The following is a 13,773-nucleotide window of genomic DNA, read 5'->3' on the forward strand; positions in this document are numbered from 1 at the left end:
CCCGTTTACCCGAATTGACAACTCTAGTTTTATCCATACATATAATTAGCAAATTTCCATTATAGCTCTAATTTTTTCTTAGTTTATATTGCTATATATAAAAATTTCTTTACTCTTGATGGACGATTATATTCTTCTTCGATTTTTTAATACATGCAACACAAATTTTTTGTTACTTGTTATATATAGTATTCAAAGGGACGATTAGATCGAGCTATTAATATTATTTTTTAAAAAAAATTTGTAACAATAATCTAACTCTTTCCTTTATAGGGTTACTTTTTACTCCGTATTTCATACTTTCATCTTAATATCTTATCACATTGTTAAATTTCATCACAATGAGATATATTACAATTTAAAAGTAGAACTGTAGAAGAATAAAAAAAAATAATTTAAATTTCATTGTAAATGGCTTTGATAGATACTAATGCAATGAAAAACTAGAGGTGACCAAAATTCAGGTCAGGCCTGGCTTGGCTTTATAAGAAAATTCATGCCCAAACCTGTTTAAAAATATCGGGATTGTTAGGACTAAACACATACTCTTAGGTGCACACTCGTTAGGGATGGCAATGGATCTGAACCCGACCCGGATCCGTGGATCCAGATCCGTTTTTCACGGATCTGGGTCTTCAAATTTTGGACCCGACAAATCTGGGTCGGATCCGGGTCCTGCTGACAAAAACGGATCTGGATCTGGGTCTGGGCCCTAGACCCTGATCCAGATCCGTGGACCCGTTTTTTTATTTTTCCTATTAAAAAAAACTAAAATTGTTTGTTTCTTTATTAAAAATGTTGATAATGTTAGTAATGATAAAGATTAACCCTTTCAAGAGAAAGAATTTTGGATGCTTGTATTATATATATCATCGTTATTTTTTCACTAACTCATATTTAGCATCGTATTTTTTTTGTTGTATAATTTAATTCAAAATATGAGTGTATAAGTTGGTTAATTTGGGGTTGAACTTAATAACTAACAACGTAAGTTTGAAATAATTTTTTTGACCCGAGCATTACATTTATTGCAAAAAAATTAGGCAAAATATATTGGACCCGACGGATCCGGGTCTTCATTTTCTAGACCCGACGGACTCGGGTCGGATATGGATCCTATATACTAAAACGGATCTGGCAATGTGACTAGGGTGTAATTTTCTCCTTCATTTTTCTCCTTCATTTTTTATTTTCTCTCTCCTCTGTTTTTTTAATTTTCCCCCTTTTTTACACTTTTTTGATTGAATTTGTTTCTTACAACATGAAAGTAGTTATTAAGTATGAATTTTTGTGTGAATTTCGATTTTGTGTTTTAATTTCGATTGATTAAGGTATATATGAATCTTTGAATTCACAAATTATACTCTATTTTTCTCCTTCCTTCTTTAATTCCTTTTTCCACAGTTTTTTTTTTTTTTCTATTTTTCTCGTTTTTTCGATTTAACGATTGAATATGTTACTTACAATATGGAATTGGTTGTTTATCTGATTTTTTGAATTCATATGAATTGAATTTTTTTTTTAGCTTCGATCAATTTCATTTGTGTATGAATTTCATTTGATTTTCTGCAGTTTTTTTTTATCAATGAACATAATCATGCAAAATATGAACATATGCATAGGTTCCCTTAAATGTGAACATAAGCTTTTTCGAAAGTGAACATAAGCATAAAACATATGAACATATGCATTTCAGAAAGTAAACATAACAATTCAAAATATGAACGTAAGCATTGATTTCCTTAAAGTGAATATAACCATTTAAAAGGTGAACATATGCGTAAAAAATATGATTATATGCATTTAAGAGAGAGAAGTTATGCATAAACATACTTAATGAGAACAACAAATATTTACTATGAATCTTTACATTATGAACATATAAAATATTATTATGAATATAAGGCATTTTATTATGAACATAAAAAATTGAAGAAATAAAAATAATATGATTACGAAACATATGCATCACAATTCATAAGTATTAAAAATATGAACATATGCATTGAAAATATGAACATATGCATTGGTTCATTTTGAATGCGTATGAACATAATTAAGCATTTCGGAAGGTGAACATATACATACAAAAATATGAACATATGGATATAGAAAGTGAATATAAGCATTTCAGAAAGTTTACAAACAAATTTTATATATGAACATAAGAATTCAAAATATAAACATATGCATTTTGAAACGTGACATAAAATATCCGTTTGATTTCACTAATTTTTTTGACAATTCCAATAATAAATTTCGAACAATATTCAAACAAAATTAAGTGATAATCATATAAATTTAAACAAAACTAAGTGAAATTTACATAAAATTGTCTTTTTGGAGAGGATCCTTTTGATTTTCATCTCTTTCCTAATGTCCATTGATGTTTTTGCAGTTTTTTAGTGAAAGAATGAAATAAAGGAGAGAGAAAATCATTTAGAAGAAGAAGATTTTTGAGTTTGGAAATGACATTACATTTATTGGGTGTGGGTGGGTGTATTGGGTGTGGGTGAGTGTATTACAGTTTCCGTATTTTTTAGTTTTAGGGCTTTTTTTTAATTGGATTGTGTGTAATTAGGCTTTTGGACTATGTTGTTACACCTATTTAAGGTGCATAAGGGTGCACCTTAGACTAATTGGAAACAAGGGCTTTTTGGCTTTTTAGGCCGGATCGGGCTTTTTTTTACTTACCCTAACCCGTCCATTTATTGGACGATCACCACATAGTTGATCACCTCTATGATAAACGTGTTTAATCGAAACATAACCAGAGAAGTTGATAGGCTCACATATTTAATTTTAGTAAATGAAATGATCCCAAAGACCCAAAACTGTTTCACATTGTCAAATCTAATCAGATAGCCCAATTTCTACGCTTTTCTTCGGGCTGAGTAAAGACCCAAAACTGAATGAAATTGGCCACTAACCACTTTGTAAGGCTACCGAAGGCCCATTTTGTTATTTTTGACATCTTCCTATCTGAAATTCAATTTAAATCTTGGGTAGTTCATTTGTATTCATTTAGCTCAAAGTTTGAACATTAAATATACTTCACACAAAAAATAATTAACATAAGAAAATAAGTAGGAAAAACATTATGAGACGAAAGAAGCACCATAGAACAATAATTGCCTACTATACCTTAGATAAAAACAAGTACAAACACAAAACTGTTACACATCGAATGTGTTATTTTTTTTTTAAAAAAATAATCCTACTTAATTAGCTAAAAAAAAAAAAATCAATGCCTACTTGTAACTCGTGTATATGTATATTAATAAGAATTACTGAATGTAATTAGGGTTGTCACTGAAAAAATTATGGTCAAATTCACTTGATCAAATGAAAGGTGTGGTGTAACATCAGAATAATGATGAGTACCTGAAGAAGATGGATGCATATGTGTAACTACTTCTGGAACGAACGCGTCTTGTGGATTATAAACTGTCTCATTACGATAATTATTGAAGTCAATCAAGTTCGGTTCACTACATGAAGGAGATTGGAACGTACTTGTAATTGTATTTGTAGAAAAACTATGATTAATATGATGATGAGTTTGTAGAACGGTACTACTATTACTACTAAAGGGTTTGATGTCTTTTTCAAAGAATAACATGGTTTCCTTTGATTGTTGACAAGGAGGATATGCTATGATCTCGATGGACTCGGGTTTTTGTGTAGGGTTAGTGGGGAAGGAGGGAAAGGAAGCCTTAGAACAAGTGTGCATACCGCGGTAAATGACTTGAAAGAAGGCAGGGCCATCTTCGGTTCTTTGTACTAGCTTTGTAGCAAAACATCCTTCAAGTGTTCTCTGATTACACCTAAAATATGCCCTGCAAACATCAACATAATGGTACTTATTACGGGGTAATTATTTAGATGTTTAGGACTTTAGGAAGAATACTACTAGTCTGTTACATATAACTATTATATACTACGTATAAGTAATAAGTTATATATATGTATATATAACAAGTTGTTAAGCAACGTTTGTTGTAGTAGCATTCTTATTAGGCTCTTATTTTTTACACAAACATTCGTTATTAGGCTGTTTGCTTAGGTGAATAGCATAGGTTAAACATGTATGTCACACTCTTTAGATTTGTTGATAGTTTGCTAACTACGGTCTTCAAGCAGCCAAGGCAGGTAATAGGTATGAGTGATACCCCTTTCAACTTTCAGTTTTAATTCGTGCAATATCAGGCCATGGCGAAGACAGTAACACTAGGAGATCAAGAAAGACCGAGATCAGACTAATGGTTACTCACTTACTCAATTAACATCATATAGGACTAAGGCCCCGTTCACTTTGCCTTATTTTTGTTTACTATACTGAAATCAATTTTGCTAGCTGAACTTAAATTATTACTGAACTGGAATTAATTTGACTAAAGTGAAATTATTTTTATTGGTTTTCTGTTATGATTTTTCTGAAATTATTTTTACCGAACTGAACTTATTTTTACTAAACTGAACTTATTTTTACTAAATACTCCGTATTTTTTTTTGTAAGGTGAAGTGAACAGGACCGGATAGGTGAACGCATGACAAATTAAAGGCAACTAGTTTTCCTTCAATCATTTAGGACATCTATAAGATTATGAAATGCAAAATCAAACAAATAATCAATCCCATTATATATGCATGTAGACTAGCTAATTAATTACCTTGGAAATTTAGCTTCAAGAATGTCCTTTTCTCCATATTTTCTCCAACTAAAACCATCTTCGATCGGGCCTTCAAGCCCGTTTTTCGTACAACCTTGCACTCTTTGTGTCACTTGAGGAATAACCCTTCTACAATATAAAACACAAATCTAATTTATATATAATTAAGGATGTATAAAAGTCTCAACTTGATCAACATAAACACATTTTAGATGTTTTAAAATTAGAAGAAACATTATCTTTTTGGGAAAATTAAATTATTATCCTGGAAATTGTGGAGACAGGTGATACGCATGTTAAAAATCCAGTGTGTTTGCAACAAGAATTGGAATAATGCCATCTTTACAACTGACTCTACTACGTTAATTAGCTTAACCTGATACTAATCAAGGAATAAACCAACCACAAAAAACAAAAGATACTTTACTAAATTTAATTATATTGCAGGAAGTGTAGCTAAGATAGATTCGACTAGGTCGAATCATATTACTCTTCAGATTACAGAATATGCACCAATCGAGCTAGGTCGATGTGGGATAGCTGGACCATGTTAACAAATATTTAACATGAAAATCATAAATTTTGGTAAATGTCATCAAGAATCAATTTTTGTTTGGTTTTAATCTGAAAAATTAATTCAAGAAAATAAACCGATGATCAAAATAGAGAGGAATTGAACGTACGGAGTGAAGGGGAGAAAAGAAAATTAAACATGTACTCGTAAATATGCAAAATATATAAATAATAATTTTGAAATAATTAAATTCATTTCTTTCCTAGGAGGCCTACTTTCAAACTTGTGAATAGGTTGTTCTCCAATGTATCTACTAAAGAAAATAATTTTAATGTGATAATTAATTTATATAGGGAAAAAAACCTTAAATTCGATTAAACACTATTTAACCTACCAAAAATTGAACAATGAAGCAAATCATGATGTAAAATATTTGCCTAATTCTTTGATCAAATCACTATAGCTAACCCCACCCAAACCCACCTCTATATCCCACAACCCATTAAAAAAAAATGGTCATGTTTCTTATTTTCATTCATAATACTAATGTTGATTAAATATCATATAAATTATGTAGGAAATTTTGCAAAAACCACCTTTTAATTTTTTTTAACCACCTTTTTAAAAAAAATGTTGCAAAAGACCACCAATAGAAAAATTTGTTGTAATTTACCACCAATTCAATATAAAACAATTGATAAATTTGGCTAAAAAAGTGGTAATTTGCAACAAATTTTTTAAAAATGATGGTATTTTGCAACATTTTTTAAAAAGGTGGTTATATGGAAAAAAAAAGATTTAAAAGGTGGTTTTTTACAAAATTTTCAATTATCTATTATATTTAAAAATTGAAGCAAAATAAATCTAGCTCATGTAATAAAATAAATAATAAAGTACTAACTAAAATAGATCATAAGATTATAATCTATAATAAGAATTTACAAACAACAAATAAATGTATTACCTCAACTTTTTGGGGTCATTTTTAAGGTCAAATGGATGTTTGAAATCACCATTATTATCAGAGTCTTGACTTTTAGGGCTTCCACTGAAAGAATAAGGAGAATCAGTTGTTGTTTGTTCAAACAACTTAGACTTAGATAGGTTGTTGCTTGAAACTTAGACTTAGCCTAGAAAGAGAAAGTTTCGCTTTGAAACTTGCTGGATGCTCACTGAAGGTATTGAGGATGTTATAAGGGGTGATTGGGAGGGCGCTAGACATCTGAACATGGCGGAAAAAATTGCAGCAGTAGGGAAACATTTGATGGATTGGAGCAAAGATAGCTTCGAGAATTTGGGTGAAAAAATTGCTGATGCAGAGGATGCTTTGAAGGTTGCTCAGAATCTTGGAGGTTCTTGCCCGAATTTTGATGAATGCAAGAGGATTGAGGCCCTTATTGATGAGCTACATGAGAAAAATGAGGCATATTGGTACCTCCGTTCGAGGGTATCGGAAATCAGAGACGGAGACCGCAATACGAAATACTTCCATCACAAAGCGTCTCAGAGAAAGAGCAAGAATTATATCAGAGGGCTTATTGATGATGATGGCGTGTGGAGGTCAGGGAAGAAGGAGATTGAGAAAATTATTCTTTCTTTCTACGGTTCCTTATTCACGCAGGGGAATATAGATGACACAATCATGGAAGAAGTCCTTGGATGTGTTCCTACTCTGATTAATGAAGGTATGAATTCCACCTTATGTCGTACTTTTACAAAAGCCGAAATATTTACAGCTTTGTCTCAAATGAGTCCCTGTAAAGCACCGGGCCCGGATGATTTACATGCGATTTTTTTATCAGAAATATTGGCATATTGTTTGTGATGATGTGACAAACTTTGTTAATAGTGTTATTTCTGGTAGAATTTTGCTTTCTGAGGTTAATCGTACTCATGTGGCTCTCATTCCGAAAATTAAAGATCCCACTAGTATTGCTCAATTTCGTCCGATTTCCTTGTGTAATGTCCTCTATAAATTGGCTTCGAAATCAGTAGCTAATAGGTTGAAACCCCTCCTTCAAGGCCTTATAACTGAAAATCAGAGTGCTTTTGTCCCGAAAAGGTTGATCACTAATAATGCTCTTATAGGTCTGGAGCTATTTCATACTATGAAAAAGAGGTCGAAAGGTCGTCGGGGCTCAATTGCGATGAAGTTACATATGAGCAAGGCGTATGATCGGGTGGAATGGGTTTTTCTGAGGAAATTGCTGATAAAAATGGGCTTTGCAGGTGCTTGGGTTGACACTATTATGACATTTGTGACTTCTGTTAGTTACCCTTTCCTAATTAATGGGGTCCCTTCGGATACATTGATTCCGTCCCGAGGGCTCCGGCAAGGTGACCCTATTTCACCTTATCTCTTCATTCTTGTTGCTGATGTTCTTTCTAGGATGCTTCAAAAGGCTTCAGAGCAAAAGCTGATTCATGGGGTTCGGGCTAGCAGAAATGGTCCGGAAATTACTCATCTGTTTTTCGCAGATGTCAGTCTTTTATTTACTAGAGCTACCTCTCAGGAATGTTCGATTATTGTCGATATTCTCAACAGATACGAAGCAACTTCCGGGCAAAAAATTAATTTGGAGAAATCTGAGGTGTCTTTTAGTAAAGGGGTTCCTTTACCTTCGCGGATCACTTTTAGCTCTATTCTTGGTATGGAAATGGTTAAGAAGCATGTGAAGTATCTTGGATTGCCCACTGATGTGGGAAGATCGAAGAAAGCGGTTTTTGCTTTTGTGAAGGATCGAATTTGGAAGGAGAAGCTATTATCTAGAGCCGGGAAAGAAATACTTCTAAAATCGGTGATACAAGCCATACCTACATATCTCATGGGTGTCTATAAGTTCCCCTCGGGTTTAATTAATTAAATTCATGGGATGATGGCTAGATTTTGGTGGGGTTCGAATGAGAGGAGAAGGAAAATTCATTGGAGGAGTTGGGATGCCCTATGTCAACCTAAGTTTTTAGGAGGGATGGGTTTTCGTGACTAGGGAGTGTTCAATGACGCTTTGCTTGGAAAACAATTATGGCGGATTGCAACTAATGAAGCTTCCTTGGTTAGCCGTGTTCTAAAGGCTAAATATTTCCCTCATACTACGATTTTTGATGCTGCTCTTGGGCCAATTTCAAGCTTCTCTTGGCAAAGCCTTTGGAGTTCAAAAGCTTTAATCAAAGAAGGGATGTTATGGAGGGTAGGAGATGGGCGTAATATACACATATGGAAGGACCCGTGGCTAATTGATGATACCAGCAGATTTGCTACTTCCGAAAGCAGGGAAGATATGTGTACTATGGTGTCTGATTTGATTGATACAGAAGGAAAGGTATGGGATACTCTCAAGCTGGAAGCAGTGTTCAATGAGCGTGATAGGAAGGCTGCTCTTTCTATTCCTATTAGTGAGCGTCTTCCTAGAGATGTTCTCAGTTGGGCTTGGTCCAAGGATGGACGTTATGAGGTAAAGTCAGCGTATCTGCTGGGAAAATCCTTGAACTTGGATGGTTTTGAGCACTTCTGGACTGAAATATGGAAGGCAGAGGTTACCCCAAAGGTGCGTCACTTTCTTTGGAGGTGCTGCTCTTTTACCCTCCCTTCTCGTAGTGTGCTTGAATATAGACACCTAATAGACGACTCTAGATGTCCCTGCTGTGGAGGTGATGCTGAAACAATTTTGCATGCTGTCATTTTGTGTCCTAGTATGCGTCAGTTATGGATTAGGAGTGGGTGTGAAAAATCCCTCGATATTGGCAGCCTAGATTCCTTTGGGGAAGTCCTGCTACATTGGAAGAAGGTACTTGCTTCTGATGTCTACCAAAGAAGCCTCTTCCTAACTTGGTTTATTTGGTTCAGACGCAACAAATGGGTTTTTGATAATACCTGGGAGTTGGAAGAAGTTATCCTATACAGACATTGCAGATTGGTGGTGGACTTTGGGGAGTATATGGAGAAAATTTATGGTGGCACTGCTCAAACTCATGACCCTGGCAGTAAGGTCTGGTTGCCTCCTCCTGCTGGTGTCGTGAAGATCAACGTTGATGCCTCCATTAGTTAAGAGGGTTGGGTGGGATTGGGTGCTGCTGCCCGTGACTGTAAGGGGCAGGTAGTCTTCTCTGCTGTGCGAAGGTTTAAAGCCTGCTGGGAGCCTTTGGTTGCTGAAAGTAAAAGCAGCTCTCTTTGGTCTGCATCTGGCTAGAGATTGTGGTCTCACTGACGCTATAATCGAGTCAGACTCGCTGCAATTAATTTCCAGGCTTAACAAAAACTCAGTCGCCCTTGCTGCAGTTGATAACATCCTAGAAGACATCGTGCATGTTAGTTCTTGTTTTTCTTCTATTATTTGGTCTCATACCAAAAGAGATGGGAACTTTGTAGCCCATCATCTAGCTAGATTAGTGCCTATGGGTAGAGAACAAATTTGGGAAAACCTTGTTCCATGTGAGGTTGCCCCGTATGTACTCATGGACTCTCTTGCTTTGAATTAATGCACTAATCCCGCTTTCTTTCAAAAAAAAAAGATAGGTTGTTGCTTGGATCATATTGCAAGATTTGTAATGACCTCTCAAAATTGGCTAATATCTTTTGAGCAATCCATCCGTACGCACCGTTGTCGTCGTTGCTAGAGGATGACCGTGGTTGTTCATTGTTGAGAATCATCAACAACAGCTGCTTGGTAAGATCCCTCCCTTCAACAAGCTCATTCACTAATTCACCCTTTTCTGAATATTCATTATTTTTCTCCATTTAATAGGTTGTGTTTATGTACTTTTCTTGCCCAAAAATAGCTTATTATGCTTCTCTCTCTTTCTTCTTCTTCTTTTTTTTTTTTTTTTTTTTTTTTTTTTTTTTTTTGAAAATAAAGCTTATTATACTTCTATACTAATAAGGTATAAGGACTTTTCTAGAGCAGTAAAGATGATACGGAGTAATAATTAGAAGCTAAGAAAAAAAATGACATAAATATTATAATTTGGAACCTTACAAGTTTAGAGATGGATTAGGATTATATATTAGAGGGTAATTCTGCGACCTTGATTTGCAATAATAATTCTAATTGGTCCATCTTTTCTCTTTATATATAAAATATGTTATTTTTACTTAAGAGGAAAATTGCCACCTTGATTAGCAATAATAAACCTCCATTGGCCCAAAATTTTCCAATATGTAATTTTTATATGTTTAATAGAATTAGAAAGAGATTGAAGGACCGTGATTGGGGACGAAAACTTTACAAAGCCTAGTAAATGCAAGTGGGATAGACTTTAGAAAAATGGGTTTGGTACCACCATATTATGAGAATTATAAAATTTTAATTATTTCTATTTTTAAAAAAATTAAAAAGACATCGGCTATTAATTAAGCTAGTTTCTCACTTTGTGGCATAAAGAGAGACAAAGAAAAGGTAGTATGACTTGTATTTGAGTAATTTGACTACTTACCAACAAACATTTAAGAGCGTACTTTGATCAATAAAACTTCAACTACTCATTTTAGTTGTAATATTTAGGAATGAAGAAAATAAAATGATAAACATAGCCCATATATAAGAAGCTAAAAAAAGATATATTAATGAATAATAAACATTAAACATGAAAAAAATAGGCGTAATATATAATTATAGCAGTTTGACATACACTGTATATATACTTACTTTGACTATACTTTTACCCATGTATAAATAATGTATGTGCTCATATATTTAAAATATTTTTGATAACAATTACAATCAACAATTCAAGGAATACATCAGCAACTTACCACATCCATCTCCACGACTGCGCTATTGATCTAGGGTTTTTATTTATTCTAACTGTCCCTACTTTTCTTCAGCGGCGGTGGATTAAAATTTAAGAGTTATTTAAGGAGGTTGCTAATTTTGTTGTTTAAGTAGAATTCATACCCTTGCGTGAAGAGTTATGTTCATCGAAGGAAATATCGGATTAAGTGCACCTTAAATGTTTTTCTGGGATGTGCTTCATCATATGTTCGTCGATTACAAATGATGAAACCCGTCCCAGAAAAACCTTTAAACAAGTTTCGTCCTCGAAACTTAAAATAGAAAATTTTAGGGTATTACATGGAGGAAGTATAAGTTATCCATCATTTAACAAATAACATGAATAATTCATAAATTAACAAATTACATTAAATGTTTGCAAAACTTTTCCCTGTGGCATTCCAGCTCCTCATTTCTTTCAGATTAAATCATCTCAAAGAGTAAAGAAATATTATTGGATTTAATTTCCTTGATTTCTTCATCACAATTACAATGACATTTGCGTTTTCGTTTTTTGTTTTCCATCAATGAGGATAGAGAAATTTGAGTTTTGAGAGGAATAGATTAGTCGTCTGTGGGGGATTAGGGAAAAAGGATAGAGTTTTGAGTTTTGAGAGGAATAGAACAAGTGGGTTGGGATTAGCGTTTTATTGAAATAATGGAGATTATTTGTTGTATTAAAGCAACTATTATCATTAGCAATGCATTCATAAGCAATATTTTTATTTCTCTTTCTTTATTTTCTTTTACTTTTTTTTGAAATATTATTTTTTATTATTGAGAGGGAAAATTGGAATGGAAAAATTTTAATATTATTTTTTATGATCTTAAAAATAGGATTGCTTATTAACGGCCGATTACTATACTAATAGTCGTATACCAGTAAATGACTTTAAATTTTCCAACTAATTTAAATTTGAAATAAAACCAAAACAGCTAAACCAAACCGATTCAAAGGGATAAAAAATATATATATATATAAAAATATACGAAGTAAGGCCCTGTTCTCTTCACCTTAATTTTGCTGAACTAAAATTATTTTTACTGAACTGAAATTATTTTTGCCGAACTTAAATTATTTTTACTGAACTTAAATTAATTTTACTGAACTGAAATTATTTTTGCTGAACTGAAATTATTTTTACTGATTTTCTATTATAATTCTTCTTTAGAAAACTGATTTTTACTAAACTGAACTTATTTTTACTGAACTGAAATTATTTTTACTAAATTGAAATTAATTTTACTGAACGGAACTTATTTTTTCTAAATTAAAATTATTTTTACTTTTTTTAAGGTGAATAGAACAGGGCCTAAGACCTAAAATTCTAATTTATAAGCTTTTTTCCCTAAAAAAATGAGCTTGTTTAATATCAACGGTGTAGCTCTCTCTTAAAAGACACCCTAAAATTTTCTCTGTTCTCTCTCTTCAAACTTAGCCACCATATTAAAACTTAGGGGTTGTCATCGGTTTTTACCGATGGTAAGCCCAAATTTTTCTTTAACTTAATGTTTTTAGCCAATAAAGATCACCATCGGTATGGTGATTATAGTTAGTCCCTCTTTGAAGTGTTTAGTATTGTTTGTTTGTTTTTTTAATGTGTGCAGAGATACAAATTTGGAAGATTCATCTTGCAAATTTGTGAAATTGTGAGTCTGTAAGTATATGAGTGCAAATTTAGAAGATTCGTCTTGCAAATTCACATATTTTGATGACCAATCAAGTTTTATCACTTATGCGACTATACATCAATGGTTCTCCGTCGAGAACGATATAAAGACATCTAAAATTATTCAGGAGCAGTTCAGAAGCGATGTCATTAGTTTAGGGGTGTTTAATCCTTGTATTGAGAATTTAGATCTTTTAAGAGATGGTTGTAAGTGTCGAATGACTATTATTATTTTTATGAGATCACCCCCTCCCTATTCCATTTTTTTTAAAAAAAACTTGTTAAATAAAATTATGAGATAATCAAAGATGTATGGAGTTTAAGGGCCTGTTCTCTTACGTTGAAATTCACTTCAGTTCAGTTCTATTCAGCTCAGTTCAATTCAGTTCAGTTCAGTTTAGCTCAGCTCCTAATTTCCTTCTCTTATAAAATATTCATTTCAGTTCAGTTCAGTTCAGCTCAATTCAATTCAGTTCAGCTGAGTTCAGCCAATGAGAACAGGCCCTAAGTGTTTAACTTTTTAACCTAGTTTGTAATGAAAGATTTGTAATTACCTTATCTCTTATGTTGGTTAAATTATAATTAATGGAATATGGTAGCATTATAAGATGATATTGAGTACATAAGGATTATAAGATGATATATGGTACTCCGCACTTATTAATTTTTTTTTTACAAAAAGAAGAAAATTATCATCAATCTAATTAATTGAATTTGGTAAAATTCAATGGTTTTACATTTATTTGCTTTAAAATAAATAAATGTGCCTAAGGTTAATGATGAGTTAAACATGAGTTAATTAGCCGGATTTTTTTAATTGAGTACCCAAATGAAATAAAAAGGAAGTGGGTGCACAAAGAGTGATAATATAAAGAAAATAGGGTCTTCTCGTATGTACTTAACTCAGTATAACTATCGTAATAATTGTAAGGTGAAATGAACCGTGAATAAATGTCATGTAATGATACTAAATATTGAGTTTTTTCTCTCTTTAGAATTTTCTCTCTAGCATCTTGCTCTCAGTTTGTTTCCCTAGTTTTTTTATAGAGGCTCTCTTGCACCATTTTAACCATCGGAGACTCACCTGCACGCCAGGGCGTGTTAGGCTCCGAGAGTTAAGTGTTGTAAGGTGTCTCTTGTTACATCAT

At 32.9% G+C, this 13,773-nt stretch overlaps 1 protein-coding gene across 1 annotated transcript; it reads right to left on the reverse strand.

Annotated features, from left to right (window-relative positions):
• Positions 1 to 3,277: 3,277 nt before the first annotated feature.
• LOC110696174 (probable WRKY transcription factor 53) lies at positions 3,278 to 10,313 on the reverse strand. Its single transcript, XM_021873461.1, has 4 exons — positions 9,696 to 10,313; positions 6,152 to 6,274; positions 4,674 to 4,799; positions 3,278 to 3,839 (listed from the first exon to the last, which is right to left on the reverse strand). Exons 1-4 carry the CDS (start codon positions 9,920 to 9,922, stop codon positions 3,278 to 3,280), a joined length of 1,038 nt encoding a protein of 345 aa, XP_021729153.1. The 5' UTR covers positions 9,923 to 10,313.
• Between the last annotated feature and the right edge of the window lie 3,460 nt (positions 10,314 to 13,773).

Source organism: Chenopodium quinoa, unplaced genomic scaffold, assembly GCF_001683475.1.
Source record: "Chenopodium quinoa cultivar QQ74 unplaced genomic scaffold, ASM168347v1, whole genome shotgun sequence".
Lineage (NCBI taxonomy): Eukaryota > Viridiplantae > Streptophyta > Magnoliopsida > Caryophyllales > Amaranthaceae > Chenopodium > Chenopodium quinoa.